The sequence below is a fragment of the Onychostoma macrolepis genome, chromosome 08, assembly GCF_012432095.1.
Source record: "Onychostoma macrolepis isolate SWU-2019 chromosome 08, ASM1243209v1, whole genome shotgun sequence".
In the NCBI taxonomy this organism is placed as follows: domain Eukaryota; kingdom Metazoa; phylum Chordata; class Actinopteri; order Cypriniformes; family Cyprinidae; genus Onychostoma; species Onychostoma macrolepis.
Window position 1 is genome coordinate 22105991 of NC_081162.1, and position 17333 is coordinate 22123323.

Here is a 17333-nt window from a genome sequence, read left to right on the forward strand (position 1 = left end):
AAATCTATAGATTGAAATTAGTTTATTATACTAATAGCAAAATGTGACAGTACGTCTAGAGTTTTGTTTGGGGCAGATTTTTTATTGCCGTTTTCGTTTTATTTATCCAAAGCCTTTTTTCTTCTCTAAAGGGACCGAATCGTGAGTAAACAGCGCCCCCTACACCAATAACTTTGAACTGCATCGACTTAAATCGGTATTAAAATCAGCATACGACTTCAATGCAGTTGCTTGAAATGTCCTGCTTTAAAAAAAAAAGTATATCTATTCATGAAATAAAATGTTAAAAAGAAATAAGCATTTTTACTTGAAGTATGAAGAGTCTAGAGTTATTTTAGTATCATTGAGATATTTATACTAGATTTTTATTATATTAGTTATGTTTTTTTGGTTGTAAAATAGTTTTTGTCATTTGTATTAGATATTAAAAAAAAAAAAAATAATTACCTATGTAGTTTTTATTAATTTGGATTTCATTTTCAGTTTTAGTTATTTTAGCACATGCAGAAAAAGTTAACTGTTATACCCTTGGAAGAGTCAAGCTTATGACACGTTTTATACTTTCATTCTTACCCTTCTGGACAAAGTCACCACAATCTTTAAATACAACTCTCCTCTATATTTACAAACATAAGAAATCACAATTTAAGAACTCTTAAATTAGGAATAATATATATATATATATATAAACGAAAGTCAGGAAACAGGATAAAAAGGCAGAATTTTGTTGAATCATTCTTTATTTAGCAACCACTGAATTGAGAGGTGCCAACACTGAAAACCTCAGCAGCAGATAAGTGGTATTCCCTATTTGTTAGGAGAATCTTGCTGAAAGTTATAACATTGTACAAATTTTAATATGAGATGTGAGAATGTTGGGAAGTTTTAAAAGCAAAACACTAAGTTGGTGGACTGTTAACTTCCTTTCCACAAGGAAACATGATATGGCACGAAAACGTTCTACAGATGAACAGATGAGAGAGACGGCAAAGAGAATATCATGTGGAAAAGTGACAGCGGTCATTGATAAACCAACAAAACTAACTGCTGACATTTCTCACATTCATTTACATAACCTCAAGACTTTCTCCCAGTGCATTTTATGCTTCTTCGAGAACTTCTTTAACTTCATCTATTGAACCTTCAAGAAATGGCAAAGTGAAAGAGTAAACAGCCAATCAACAGAAACATACACCGTGCCAAGTACGGTAAACGGACCCCCAAAAAACAATGTTATTTAAAGTGCAGATGAACCAAGTCAGTCATGCTAGGAACGGAGTGATAAACTGTTGCAGAGTGTTCATGCATACAATTTAGAACTTTGAAGGAAGGATTTCAGTGGTACAACTAAAAAAAAAAAAAAAAAAACAACCCCAAAGGGTAGAACATGTGAGTATCAACTGATACAAGTCTGTACCCTTAACCTACAATGAAAAAGTAAAATAAATAAAATCGATACTAATAAAAAAATTCTAAAGCTTTCCTCACAATCATTCAAGGGTTTTAATGATCAGAAAAATCCCCTTATTTTATCCTCTGCTGATTTGTAAGAGAATTACCTAACGCTTTATTTCACATGTGAAAGTAGGAAAGGTTTCTTCAGAATACTTCTGAATACTATCAAGAAGCCTACAGGACTCTTGTGTTCGTCGTTTCTCCGTGAGTGTGTTCCAGGCTACAGCGCACGGGGCCGCTTGGGGTTAATCTGCTTGCTGGCTTGTTCCTCCTCTTGGAGAGTAGAACGGAATGACCTCACTTTATCTGATAATACAAGCAGACACACATCCATTAATAATCATTCCATCAGGGGAAAACTGAACGGAAAGAACATTCTAGAGAATGCTTTACCTCTGAGCTCAATAAGGATCTCAATCTTCTGGTCAAGAATCTGCTCCAGCTGAGAAGAGTAGGAGTCCACGTCGTAGTCCACCTCCTCGGTCATCTCCAGCAGAACCTTCTCATCCTCAAGCCATCTGATAGACTCCTGTCAGCACATATAGTGTGAACATCATCATTAGCAATTCCCTTTTTTCAGTTTTGGGACTGAACCGTATCTGAGTACAAACGAAAGTGAAGAGTTCAGAAAAAAGAAGCACAACAAACCAAACGCTGACATCAACTGGACTAAAAAGCTCAAGTGTGAAGGGGACCTTCGGGCAATAAACACCTGAAACACAGCCCTGTGGTCTTCCAGAACCTGCTCCTCCATCTCCACCAGCTGAGACACCGCCTCGTGGAACGTGAAGAGCTGAGGGGAGACTTCCTCTTCCTGTCAATATTCAAACATAAGCTTTTATCCTACCTAAATTACAAAAAGTCTTAATGGTGTCCGGTCCATAATATCTGAGACATCAAATCGATTACCTGCCTAATTTTCCCGTTTATGGTTTCAGCCTTATGCTTATTAATGACATGCAATATATAAAGCATGAATACACTGATAACAAAAAATAAAGCCTTTATAGGCACGTACAGTTGAGGTCAAAAGTTTACACCCCCCTTTCAGAATCTTGTTAATCATTTTACCAAAATAAGTGGGATCATAAAAAAAATGCATGATATTGTTTATTTAGTACTCATCTGAATAAGATATTTCACATAAAAGACGTTTACATATAGTCCACAAGAGAAAATAATAGTTGAATTTATAAAAATGACCCCGTTCAAAAGTTTATTTCTCAATACTGAATGATCCACAGCTGTGTTTTTTTGTTTAGTGATAGTTGTTCACGAGTCCCTTGTTTGTCCTGAACAGTTAAACTGCTTGCTGTCCTTCAGAAAAATCCTTCAGGTCCCACAAATTCTTTGGTTTTCCAGCATTTTTGTGTATTTGAACCCTTTCCAATGATGACTGTATGATTTTGAGATCCATCTTTTCACACTGAGGACAACTGAGGGACTCACATGCAACTATTACAGAAGGTTCAAGCTTTCACTGAGGCTCCAGAAGGAAAAACCTTGTATTAAGAGCCGGGGGTGAAAACTTTTTTTCCTTCTGGATCATCAGTCAGCGTTTGAACATCTTTTATGTGAAATATCTTATTCAGGTCGGTACCAAATAAACAATAACATGTATTTTGTATGATCCCTCTTATTTTGGTAAAATAACATTTTGCAGATTCTGAAAGGGGGATGTAAACTTTTGAACTGTATAAATATATGAATCTGCACAGAAAACAAAAGGTATAATTAGTTGGAAAACTACAGGGTTAGGAGGGTTGATCTTTCTTTCTTTTTCTTTTTAAATGAATACTTACTATTTAGCAAGGATGTATTAAATTTATCAAGTGACATTTATAATTAGTGGTGGGCATAGATTAATTTTTTTAATCTAGATTAATCTCACTGTAATCTTGGAATTAATCTAGATTAATCTAGATTAAAATGGCTCATTTGAATTCTGCCAAGTAGATAAGTAAACAACTAGCAGTCATCAAGAATTTAATATTGATAATAACATTGAAGACATTGTATGATTATTCCTTAAAGATAAGGTTTTAATAGTTTTAGTAGTAGTAGCCTATTATGTTCTGCCCAATGTCTTCAAGTGAAACCGAACTTTTATTTTGACAGGTTGCCGTGAGGATAGTTTTTCTCAAATGAAACGCTCGAATGCTCATGAAGTGACTCTCAGAGCAGTTCTGGAGATGTTGTTCATGTATTTATGTCCTCATTTAGTGAGACGACAGACGTTAATATCGCCGCAAGCGTCACGCGGGCTTCTGTATGAGTAGTGAACAAACCCGCGCGTCTGCGCCATACATTAACACAGAGACACACAGAAGTCATATTTAGATAGACGTTTTGCGGCTTAATATTTACAAATAGTAGTGGGAGTGTGCTCACTTGTGTGTGCGCTTACGTTTGTTTGTGTGTGTGTGTGTGTGCGTGTGTGTGCGAACCGGGGCGGAACTCCGCTGTGCGCGCGATACAGAGAGCGCGACCATGTAACGTAGAGACAGAAATGACTTGCCGATTTCCATTGGGAAGCTTCTTAAAAATAAATTTTCCCTGAAGCAAACCCGGCGGCTTCATAGCTGCATCCATGTTAGCACGCATACACACAGGTTCGAAGACTCGTTCTCGCCCCCTACAGTGCAATTCGGCTAGGTATACATCCGCGCTAAAATATCAGGTGAAAGTCATCATAGCTTGCGTAGTATAGACCCAGCTCCCAACCCAACTTTGAGAATAGATTAACGGCGATATTTTTTTAATCGCCCGATAAGAGTCTCACGTTAACGCAGCACGTTAACGCCGATAACGGCCCACCACTATTTATAATATAATTTATGTAAACAGTAACGGACACAAATTACACTTCTAAAAATATCACTGGAGTAGGTGTCATTACAGTGTCATCATGCATGCATTTTAAAGCAGAGGAAGTACTAGGAACAGATTTGTTTTTACATTCTGTTCACAGAGCAGTTTGAGGTCATCTCTCTGAGGGGAGTTGCCCAAATCCCATTCCTCATCCATGATGTCCAGCTGGTTGATGGCGTTGACATTGGGGCGGACTCCCTCTGTCACAGCATTGGGATCGACGGTCAGCTCCTTCACTCTAAATGCACAGATTGACAGCATTTATGATGATGTTTTTAGAGCAATCATGCTGACCTAAATGACACCATGCACAGGTCACAGGACTCAACTGAGATGCTTGTTTTGGCTGCGACACTGCATACTCCTGCCTTATTTTAAAACAGAACCTTACATTATTTCAAAAACTTTTATGACAGTTTGTTTTTTAATGCAACTAAAAAAAATACAGACATCAGAATTCCCATAGGTGCAGTTGGGCATATAAATTGCAGCAATTTGAGCAGCTTACGCAACTGTTTATGGTGTCATCTAATTTTTATTAATTGTGTACAGTGTTTATGTGTATTAATATTCATTATGAAATATTTCTAAAGGGGAAGTAAGGACGACAGCACCACAGATATGCCAGACATTCCCAGGGTTAAAGAAATGAAATGACAGCAGATCAGAGGGGAAATGAAAAATGTTTACACCAAAAGCACAGCCATTAGTGTGAGACGTGAGTGTTTCTAATAAAATGAAACAGACTGTGGTTATATACATTGCAGTGCATGAGTATTTCCATGCTTTGGTTGCAAGCCAATGCGGGATGTTGGTTGTCTACTGAGCAGTGCTGGGGAAGCTACATTGAAACTGATTGCCAAGCTATAAATGTAAAACATTGTTCCCTACTAGGGGTGTAACGATACACGAATCGCGGTTGAACGATTCACTGGCATTTTCCAAATGGAAGTGATCATCCCTATCCCCTTGGAGTGGGGACTTGGGAGTGAGCAGGGCACGTGCGTGTCATTATGTAGTCGTTTGGAACGCACTTGGTGAAGGAGCGTAATTTCCTCATTATCTGCAGCTGGGATGTTCCCGTGACAACACAGCACGGTGTGCGTCAGCAGATGTCGCTGTTTAAATGTCAATAGTCTTTTTATTGTTGTTAGCATAACTGTTGCAAATAAACATACATTTTATATTTTAAAAAGTTTTTAAAATATGCTATATAATATATAAAAAATAATATATATAAAACTTTTTAAATTATGAAATGTTTTTTTTATGCGGTTGTCCGCCAGCGAATCTGCTGACGCACATTGTGCTGCGTTGTCACGGGAACATCCCAGCTGAAGATAATGAGGAAATTACGCTCCCTTCACCAAGTGCATTCCAAACGACTACATAATGACACGCACGTGCCCTGCTCACTCCCAAGTCCCCACTCCAAGGGGATAGGGATGATCACTTCCATTTGGAAAAATCCCGTGAATCGTTCAACCGCGATTCATATATCGTTACACCCCTATTCCCTACACTACAAGTTACTAACAAAAAAAAAAAAAGATGAGTGAAGCTATTTAAGATGCTAATATATTTATTATTATGTAACTTTAATAATAATAATAAATGTATCTATATTTGGAATCAGAGCAGTATTTATCTGAGACTAAAACAATGAACATCTCAATTAAGGTCACAACAAGCACTAAAATATCTAATAAAACACCCTTATTTAAAACAGCATTTAACTAAGCATAAGGATAAACACAAGTTGTAAAATTTTATACAGAGATTACAGAGTAAGTAAACCTTTTTTTGAAGTAGTTCACTGAAAGTGATCTAAGGTTGTGATGACACACAACCTCAAGTTTCTCTGGTTCTCGTGACAAAAAGTTTAATAGTTGATCGCAAATAAGTGAAATTTGACAATACTCTAACATTTTTCAAGTAGTGATACTTTTGACATCCCTAGTTAGAATAAAGTGATTTGCTAAAATTAAATGTCCCAAAGTTTTTTTTTTTCTAGCTGATGAATGATAAAAACATTGACAGCCAATCAGAATCCATCCTGCTTTAAAGAGTTCGAGTATTTGAAGTGGCAGAAGACAGAACTGCAGTGCGTGCTTATAATAAACAGATTGTTATCATGAGTTGTTGTGGACGCTAATATAGTTATCGGTGTGAATGGGCCTCTCTACAGTGTACCAAAAAGAATGATTTAGAAGTTTGTCTTTTTTCACTGCTTGTTCGTGAAAAAGCTAGATGTTGAAAAGAGTTTGGTTACGCTACTGAAAAATGTTAGTAACTTCTATCACTAGTTTTAGTTAGTCCCCAACACTGCTGCAGTGTATCTAACTAAGTATAAGGTGGGAAGCTGCATAGATATGTGCTCATACTCATAGGTAGGAGAGGGTTCAGAGCGACTTCCTCCCCCCTGAGAGAAGGGGATGTCAGAGGGGCTAATCCCAAACTCCTTTACTCTGAAGACAGTCAAGACAGAACAGAGAAAAAGAGCAAGACAGAGAGAGAAGAGCACAGCCGATCAGGAGAGATGTATAATTATGACAAGACTTTTTCCCAATTTGGCACTAGCTTGTCAACTCATTGGTAAAAACAACAACTTGACTGAGATTGCCTTAAACAGCTAGAAGCTACATTGGTAAGATTTCTACTCAACTTCTTTTTTTACAAATGCACAGTGCCATGTCCTTACCTGTTGGCATATCTCAGAGTGTTTAGCGTGTTCTCACAGGAAGCCATGCCAGGAGAAATGGTGGCGATCTGATCAGACATAAGTCACAATTAGAGCTGTGCAAACAGGCAAAAGTAAACTTAGCCAAATCCCAATGTTCAAGAAGGATAGCTTAATCAAACTTACCATGCATGTCCTGGAGTTCTCGCCAATGAATGAGTCTCTGAGGACCTGTGTGAGCTTGCTCGCTCTGAATGGGGTGTGAGGCTTATTACGACCCAGAGCCCTGATACATTCCTAATACATGGGACATGCAAGATCACAGTGATTTACTAGGAAATTTCAAAATTGTACCGAATGGCCAAATGGTTGCTGACCCTTGCTCTTGGGTGGCATTTTTAAGGTGCTGACCTTCAGAGCCAAAAGACTCTTGTTGATTTCGGCTCCCTCTAAACGAGTCTGCCGATCAGCGCTGGACGTGTCTGCTCCACGTTCGTTACCCGCCAGATCAATGAGTGAGAATTTGCCATGCATTTTGCCCTTTCTTCGTAGAATGATTTGGAAGACAGCATGGCTACGGGATGAGTGGGCATTGGCTGATGTCTGACCTGAGGTCCTAAAATGGAAGATAAAAGGTGAAATTTAAGTCAGGAGTGTCTGACTTATACCAAGACATTGTGTGGCCTAATTACAGATTAAAATACCATAAATTGTTAAAGCTGCAGTCCGTAACTTTTTCGTTTTTCAAAATTTACAAAATGAATATAATAAGCGAGTACATCATGTATCCATTTTCCAAACTGTGTTTTTGGCTTATCCTGAATCATTACGGTACACCTATAATAAGTCCTTATATTTGGACTATTTCAGACTGGTACTGGGGAACCGCTGCAGAGTAGCCCAGTACCTGCGTGATTCGTCATAGACATAAAAAGAGAGAAGTAGCTCCAGAAGTAGCTTCTACAATGTTCTTCAGCAAGACGCACACAGTTCAAAGGTTATGGACTGCAGCTTTAAGGAAAAGATACAGCAGCCAATAACTACAGCAATATTCAGTGAACATTGTTTTACCTGCAACTGTTCCCTATTTCAATGAGTTTGAGGACATCCTCAGTGCATTTGACCTCACGCTCCTGAAGACCAACCACCTGGACCTGCTGCTTCCCATCTTCTAGCACACGTAGCTTAGCCTTACGATTCAACAGATCAAATACCTAAAGAAGAAAAATACTTTGAAAGACTTGTCCTATTTTTAAAATAGGCTTTATTTTGTCACAACCATTAGTAACGAATTTTCAAAAACCTTCCTGATAATCAAAAACAAATCAATCAATGGATGTGTACAATTCTTCAAATGGTATTCTCAACACATTCTGGATCAACGAAAAGAGAATGTAACTAAGAGCCACTTGCCTTTCCACTGTAAATTTCAAAGAAAGTTGCGTAAACCTGAAGATCCAGCTTCTTATAGTTTGGTTTCTTCAGCATGAGAAAAACATCTCTAGCTGTTGGTGTAAAACATGTAGATGAATGAGTTTGCTTGAAAGAAAAAGACTGAAGAAATTACAGGACCAAAAAAACCATCAATTACCAGCTAATGCATAGATTCCTTTTGAACAATCCTGGTTCTTTCCTGAAAAATCTCCACCCATGGTCTAAAACACAAATCAATCGATGAGATTTATGTCTTATTACTCTGATATATAAAAAATAAAAAATGAAGTTGTGGCCATTTTCAGAACAAAAACTAGTAAACTGTACAAACTGTAATTTAAAAAAAAAAAAACTCAATTATATAAAATAAATACTTCTTACATGAGTTTTTCCACTTCCTGTTTGGCCATAAGCAAAGCATGTGGCCATTCCTCTATCAAAGATGGTTTCCACAAGGGGTCTCGCAGTAAACCTGTGAAGAAAACAGTTAAAAGATTTAACTCCCAACAGTGACTAATTCCCGACATACTTTTTGGTTAAAGATTCATGTTTAATGAACAATGAAGGAAATCATCCTCTACCTGTAAACCATTTCATTTGTTGTGCTGTCATCAAAGGCATAATCAAAGCGGAACGTTTGGTTCTCTAGGTATCGAGTCAGGTCCACCTTCTGTTTTGGTTCATGGACCATGACAACATCTTTACTTGGAATAGTGATCACATCTAGGTCCTTTACCGTCAATTCTACAACACAAATGAGAAATAAATTACAACATACATAGGGCAATCAAAAACCAAAAAGAAGTACAAATGTCTGAGGCATTACCTTTTTTATTGAGGGGTCGTTTCCTAACACAAACGCATATTCTGTGCTCCTCAATCTGTCGAAAAAATGAATTACACTTTATTTCTCTTAATAAAATGTTTTACTTAACGTTCAAAAATGAAATACTTTTTTCTTACTAATAAGTAAGGAATAATTGATGAAATATTTTTCTAATAATTCAACAACCCGAAGTCAATTATTCCGCTTATACTACGGTTGCCATGCCATCAGATCAGTATTTCAAGGTATTTGTCTGGTTTTTGTACTTAAAACGCTATTGTGAGTAGGATTAATTTCTTCCACATCTCATCCATCGCCTCCGTTGCTAATTCCAAAACGTCATTTTAGACCTAGTAACGAGGCTTGAGCTGTTGATAGCAGACTAATGCAATAATGATAGTTAATAACTAAGGTATTAGAGCGAGAAAGAGAGAGAGAGCATGTGAATTACCTCTGTGAGTCTGTGTGCATCTCTCAAAAGTGTTCGGCTAATGTCTCCAACGTTACTAATAGTGAAACTAATAGCGAAGTTCATTTTCTTCAAGAACAACGCAGTTGTTACCTTGCTTGTGAGAAGTCAGTTTTTAAGTTGTTAAACTTACTGTTACTGATAAAATCGTCAGAGTAGCGCTTACAACATTAGCGCGTATGTTAGCGTATGTGCAAACTGTATGTGCTTGTGTGAGGAAGAGAGAGTATGTGCTTTCCGTACATAATAAAACATAATTTTGTGGCAAAAACATGGAAATGATCTGTTGTTTTTATAATATTTCTTATCAGAGTTGGGTATAACGCATTACTCAGTAACGCGTTACTGTAATCTAATTACTTTTCCTGGTAACGCAGTAAAGTAATGAGTTACATTTTAAATGTATTTAATTTGATTACTGTTACTTATGTCAATAAAATTACGTTACTTAAGTTACAAATGCAATGTTTAAAAAAAAAAATGAAGTAAAAATCATGTTTACGCAAAACATGATTTTTACTTCATTTTTTTTTTTAAACACTGCATTTGTCAGTATGCCCTTTAATAAATCACCGGAGAATGCGAGCTAAAATGAGAGTCCTACAACATTTAGATGCAATGAAAGGTTGCCTATCATATTTAAAATGTTCCACTCTACATATTTTAGTCTGGCATTATAGTTTGGGAAAAGTTCAACAAGTGAATGTGTTGTGTGTCACTAATAAAGTGAAAAATAAATGACTCATCAGAATGAGATCAACCGCTGGATTAAACCGCGTCGGCATCACAATTCAAGGCTTATTCCTCACAGCGCTTCTTCCAAAAACGAAAAGTAGCCAAAATGAACTTGAATCTTTCTACAGAGGTGACGTGAGCGTTTACATGTTCGCACGTCTCAAGCTTGGTTTCGTGTGGATGATTATATAGCGTGCGATGTGCGTGGGCATGATCACATTATAGGTGAGCTCAGACGGGAAAGACTGGACCTCGCGTTGGTTTCATATGGATTATTTTATCAGAGAATATCTTACTTCATTTAATAATAGACACTTCAAGCTTTCTTTAGATATACTGTATTTCTTATGTAATTTTCGTTCATTTTAGTGACTCATTTCAGGAAGATATTCACGGAGACTGAGAATGCAGAAAGCATTTGTTTTCTTTATTTTACAAAACCAAAAAAAAAAAGAGAAAAGTTTTGTTGATATTGAGAGTGAATCAGGGTATACAAATAATAGGCCTACTTACGTATTTTTTTCAGTCAATATGAAATTAATGAAAGAACTATGACTTTCTCTTTGTAGTGTATTTTTTAGGTTTGATAACTTGAAAAGAAAAGTAATTAGTAATCTGATTACTTTTTAAATGCAGTAATCAGTAATGTAATCAAATTACAATTTTAAACAAGTAATTAGTAATTTGTAGTGGATTACTTTTTTTGTAACTTACCCAACACTGTTGCTTACTATATTTATTTGTTTGGCCAGTGTCGTTGTGGGTTTTGGTTATTTTGCTGTTGTAAGACCTTTAAATTAACTGAAATTATTTGGCGACGTGATATGGTCATGTAATGTGGTCAAGAGCTGCCTGGAACTACGTTCGCCGTGCATTTCCCTGAAAATAATTGCACACCTTAGAACGTTCGTCAGCCAATCAGATTCAAGCATTCAACGGCCCCGTAGTATAATATATTATATTAATGACATTATATATATATTTTTTCTGTATTACTACTATTATCATCATTAAAAGGTCAAATGCATGAGTATGTCTGGGTTGCATTCCCCCCAAAGCTCATATGGAGTAAAAATTCTGAATAAATAATCATTATAAAAATAAAATAATGAATAAAAAATTAACTAACAATAATAATAATATAAAAATAATGTGGAAAAATTGATACATGATAGCTGTGTTTGTCAAATAAAATGTCATTAATTCATTCATTCTTGTATTTATTTTATTTTAAATATGACCCAGACATTAATTGATCAATACTTACCAAATCTGTCGTGGTTAGTGGTCGATAGTCCAAACTTGCTCTGAAGTCTCGGATCATCTGCAGTATTTCATAGTTTGGAATCGTTGTATCAATTTCCTTAAAAACAAAACAAGCACATTCACATTAGGAACACCAGCAGGTGAACTAATCTATTTGTCAAACCTGACACATACACAATTAAAAGCTGAGAGACGAGGCAGAGAGATATAATGACAGAAAGATGAGAAGTCTTACCTGTGCACGCTTTTCTCTCAGTTCCTGTTGCTGTAGCCTACGTCTCTCCCTCTTCTCCTGCAATTTTTCCACTTCCTTTACACAGTTCGACTTCCTCCTTGCTGCTAGAGAGCAGAACAACACACAATTCCATTTTAACAAAGGAAACAACCATTTCCTCTCTTTCAGCCCGCCTCCTCCAACTGTGTATCTCTCTCTAATATAAGTGTGTATGTGTGCAGACAGAGTGGCTATAGAGGCAAGCCAGAGCCTCTGGCAGCTGGCACATGGTAGCGCCAACAGCCCTCTCCATCTTAAAGAGCTCTATTCTCTGAGCAGACTTTTTCCAAAGTCATTTTGCTGTCTGCAACATACCCTGCTACTATTACTTTACTACTTGCTACATTACTACTGTTACTTGCAAACAATAGTATCATCGGAACATGGATTAAAAGATTAGGCTTCATAATGAAGGCATTAATATTCATCTGACTGATTAATTTAATCTACTCAAAACAGTGTGCAGTTTGAACACAGAACACCTTGCTTCTCAGAACGATGAGCTTTGTAAAAATCGGCGCGTTTCAGAAAGGCGGAGCATAGAGGAGCAACAATAATGTACAGTATGTGGAAAATAATGTGTTTTTTGAACCTCAAACCGCGTAACCACATTGCATTACAAAATAATGTTCTTTTTTAGCAACATCATATGACCCTTTAAGCAGATTTTCATTCTTGGGTGAACTGCAATTCAGAGAAAGAATTGCAACATATCTGTGAATCAATTTTGGCCCAACCCAGCACAAAACAAGCAAATTAAACCGAACAATTGTAATTCCACCCAAAGGATGCACAGCATCATGTTGCACATAGAAAACAGTTTGAGCATTTTGATTCCAGATTAATTCAGCAGACAGACTCTTGTAAGCTTCATAAATTCAAAGCAAGAGGATTAATCAGGAAGGTTCAGAGTCAGGTCAAGCCTGCCCGGTCACAAACAGTCACTGACATTCAGAGGGGCGGCCGGGGTAGCCAAACCACACCCCACAGATTTGAGCCAAGATACAGACAGATGAGCAAGGTTAAGGTTTACTGCAAAATTCAGACTCTAAAAGGATGCATTATACGCATCCTGCGCAGGAGGCCTCAGTCCTTTCAGCGTTTTCCTGTGGGGAAAAGGGGGTTGACAGGAACAGATTGAAAAGCACTGAGGAGTGTCATATTACCGTTTTGTTGTTGCTGAGTTATCTGACTTTGGGTCTGGCTCTGTGTGGGCTGAGAGGGCTGTTGTATTGGTGGAGGGGGTGCTGATTCTGGCTGTTGCTGCTGGGCCGGCCGTCCCCGAGTCGAGCCAACTTTAAAAAAGAACACACAAGAGTCACCAAATCACACTCGGACAAACAAAGACTATGTCCGAAAACTGAGGCATCACAGGAGTACTCAAACATGCCTATGATGGACAAAAATGCTGCTTAAGTTGACAGCTCACCAAGTTTTGAAACACAGCCATCTTAGTATGCTGACATAACTATAAGTCATGTGTTGCAAAACAGTCACTATATGTAAAACATTCAAACATCACTCTATTTGCTTGAGCATGCCAACTCAGCAATTGTGTGACTATTTTGGCTATGATTCAAATTTCTGTCAAGGTCACAAAGATCTTTTCTTCCATATTGTAACTTACATCCAAGTAAAATGGATTATGGGGGAAAAAGAGTGGAGGACGTGGTTCAATCTATCAGTTGTTGACAGCACAGAAACAGATCTGAATGCAATATTTCAACTGTAAGAAAGCGGTGGGGTTTAAGCGGCCTAAACGACTGAAGAAGTCTGGCATATGTTATCAAAGAGAGAATATCTTGCACTGGAAGACTGAGTTTGACTGAAGACTGACATTTTTGTTAAAAATTACTACATCAATAAAAATTAAATGTGTACATAAATGTATAGTTCACAATAAGAATAAAATGGAAAATAGATGAAGAGGTTGATGGGGAATTTCCATTTCATGTTGACTTTAACATCTGTTTTTTGTTGTACAATAACAATATACATCTGTCGTGATCTTTCATTTGTCTTAAAACAAAATTACAAAAACAAACAAACAATAACAACAACAAAAGTTACATAAAATCTATATCAAATTTGAAATTCTAATATTTTCCAAGGAGAAGCTTTTTTAATGTCCATTAATGTAATTTTTGTATAATGACATTGCCTATTATTACTTAAAGTATTTCAAATAAAATATGCTTTACAGTAAAAGAAGACTTCACATTAAGCCAATTAAATTTATTACAGTCCATTAGATTTGCATACTAACATTTAGCACTAAAAATGTTTAGAACTGGGCAACCGAGGAAAAAAGTTGTTCCCAGTGCATGTTATAACAAATTCAGTGTACCCCGTCAAAATGAGGTGCTTGTGGAGTGTGCACTCTCTGAAAACACTGCATCATGAGCCTGACACGTACATGTGCCGGCCCTTCATTCTGAAGCATCCAGCACGTGCACGCTACTTTTTTTTTTCTCCCCTAAATCACTTTTGCAGATTAATAATTGCAGACTGCCGTACCGCAATTCATAACTTATTTTGATTTATTGTGCAGCCCTATTCCTGAGTCATATAACTATAAATATACCTCTGTTGTCTCTGCATGGGATTTCACTCCTTCCCGGTGCAATAGTTCTACGATTCTGCACACAAACAATTGTACAAAAAGGTTCAAATGTTGCAAACAATTAGAATGCAAGTTCAACACTTAACTCTGGCCTAGTACAAACCTTAGGGATTTTGTTGACCTTCACAGAGCTGGGTGTAGGAGGCGGTGGTGTAACAGGGCTCAAGGAAATCTCCTCTTCTGGACCAACATCTGGATTTAGGGAGAATATGCACTCCAAATCAATCTGTTACGAAAAAATGAACAGGCTGTGAACATTACAAGAAATCTGATCTTTTATCCAAATCATGCAGGATATCCTAAGGAGAAAAATGGTACAGGGTACATGACAACATAATTCATATTTGAAAGAAACACAGCTTGTGTCCACGTAATATCTGAGAGTTTCATACAGTACCCTAACAACACCAGAATGTTGTTCTATCCATTATTGAGAGGCTGCTAGACTTACCTCTTTTCCTTTAGTGTCTCCATTTTCTATCCATTCCACAGTAACACTTTCATTATCTTCATTTAAAGAGGTCACCATGGCCTGGTGTATTCGCCCTGTAAGAAACCCAACACCTCTAAGTGTGAAAGGCAAATTGAAAACATTCATGTATCCATTTTGAAATTTTACACATCTAATGGGAACTTGAAAAAAGTTTATGTACAAGATGGCAAGTCAACAGCAATCTGCTTCTGAGGACACTTCAGAACTTGTGCTAATAGCTACTGAAAAGTATCAGAGCATCACTGAAAACAAACAGCCACGTTCCGTATCTATTATTCAGAGCTATTCCTACTCACACGTCGACATCCCTGCAATTATTCAACAGCGGCATCAGCAAGAAAAAGCACAAATTATCCTGCCATAAAACAAGCTATTTAAAACCCCTGCATGCAACATCAGGCCAAAAGAAAAGTTAAGACTCAGTTTGAAGTAAAGGCAAATCTTTATGACATTAGAGACCTCCTCTGTTTAAAGATGTCACAAGCACTGTTCATCTTCAGAGAGCTTGTCAAAATTCATCTCTATTACGCGCAATACACGAAACTTCCCAAAGAGACAGGAGTGGTTTGTCTAACACGTCAACAGACCCAGGCTCACTTGTTTCTTTGCTACAAGCTGAAGTTAAATATAACACAGCCTTCTCAAAGAGATAAAATCATAATCTCTTCTGACAGTCTTGCAAATTGTATTTATGCCAATACCAATGAAAAGCCACTACGAGACACCAAAACTAGATTTACTAACTCTGTACTGAGACATCATTAGCAGAAATTGATCCTTTTATCCTTAAACACATTCAGAACCAGCGTGTGCTTTACTTCTGTTTGATTAACTAAATTACAATTAATCTACAAATATTTAAAACAAAATATTCAGTGAATGCTGTACTATTATTAATGATAATAAAAACAACAATGATTACGATTAGTAAAAGTAATATTAGTAGAATTACTACTGCTGTTATTTAAAGTTGTTGTGGTTGTTAGTTTTCTAAATGGAAAAAAGTTTTCATCTTTGTATTATATTATAAACCTTACTAACCTAAAAAAAATTTTGTTACTTACAAATTTAAGTAGTTGTCCAAAACAGTACATCAAACAGGTTACTTCACATGTGAAAGGCACTGTTTGGTTCAATTTTTGAGTGTCTAAAGTGTGAATATTGGTAATATATTTATACATCTGATAACAATAATAATAATGCAACTGATTCCAAACTGTCAATGTTTCCTTTGGCCACTAGGATGGAGTTTAATCTCTGAACTTAAAGAATGACACATCACATAAATTCAACAGGAACTTACTTGTCATCTTCAAATTATTATTTTTATAAAGTATCAAATTATTATGACTATTTAAACTCTCTGATGTCATTATAACCTCAAATTTGTGACTAATGTGAAGTGAGTAGCATCCAAACTTATGTTGGGTTTAAGACTCCAAGCTAAACAAACCAGCTGGTTTGAATGAAACCAGCAACTTCCCTCTGTCCACACTTATTTACAACCAATCTGTAAAACAAAACATTCATTTGCAAGTGACTTAAGATGGCTAACCCACATGAATCTAGAATCTACAGTACTTACATGATTATATTCCCTACCAATACAACACATAAATAACCCCCCACTAATCTACATCAAGTAAGCCTGGGCTGAAATCAAATATGATCGCACACATTATGAATCTAAACAAACTCCACCCGGGTTTAGCAGGTGGCTAACGTAAACCTACAGTTGCACTGTTGATTGACACAAGCTCGTTAACTACCCCGGCAACCAGCACCAACAGACTTAACTTAACGCCATATATCGATTTATACTAGGCCCGACCACCTAAAACTATAATTTATGTCAGGTTTGTTGAGTGGTAACGTTAGCATCCGTTAGCCGAACCGGGGAAACGACTTTAACGGACGGTTACAAGCGACCCAAATATGAACTCACCATCGCTGCGCTTTATCTCCACATAAATCCCCACGACGATCTTGCCGAAGTTCACCGCCATGGCTAATTCATGGGCCGAAGGAAACACTCAAATAAACGGGTGTGTGGGACCTAAAAACAGTGTTTGTGTTTGAATTTTTCACATTTGTTGTTCCGTGTTGCTCAAAACCGGGAGGCGGCCACAGCGCCAGACATAAAAGAGGCAGAGAGTACAGAGCGCGTGCGCGGGGGAAGCTCGACTTGAGTGTTTTCCTCCATTAGC

General features: G+C 37.1%; 1 protein-coding gene across 5 annotated transcripts; it reads right to left on the bottom strand.

Annotated features, from left to right (window-relative positions):
- Positions 1–722: 722 nt before the first annotated feature.
- kif2a (kinesin family member 2a) lies at positions 723–17316 on the bottom strand. Of its 5 annotated transcripts, none has more exons than XR_009272500.1 (21): positions 17072–17316; positions 15085–15179; positions 14737–14859; positions 14595–14649; positions 13177–13305; positions 11972–12075; positions 11738–11833; positions 9267–9321; positions 9022–9184; positions 8822–8912; positions 8598–8661; positions 8420–8511; positions 8078–8220; positions 7418–7622; positions 7193–7303; positions 7028–7095; positions 6711–6794; positions 4414–4564; positions 2168–2269; positions 1849–2054; positions 723–1761 (listed from the first exon to the last, which is right to left on the bottom strand). XR_009272500.1 is itself a non-coding variant. In XM_058784946.1 (21 exons), the coding sequence occupies exons 1-21, from the start codon at positions 17130–17132 to the stop codon at positions 1676–1678; spliced, it is 2211 nt and encodes a 736-aa protein (XP_058640929.1). In that variant the 5' UTR covers positions 17133–17314; the 3' UTR covers positions 723–1675. The 5 variants fall into 5 exon arrangements, 4 of the variants coding, with proteins under 4 accessions (XP_058640929.1, XP_058640927.1, XP_058640931.1 ...); XM_058784946.1 differs by having other exon boundaries at positions 1849–1984; positions 11972–12072; positions 17072–17314; XM_058784944.1 differs by having other exon boundaries at positions 1849–1984; positions 17072–17314.
- Positions 17317–17333: the final 17 nt, after the last annotated feature.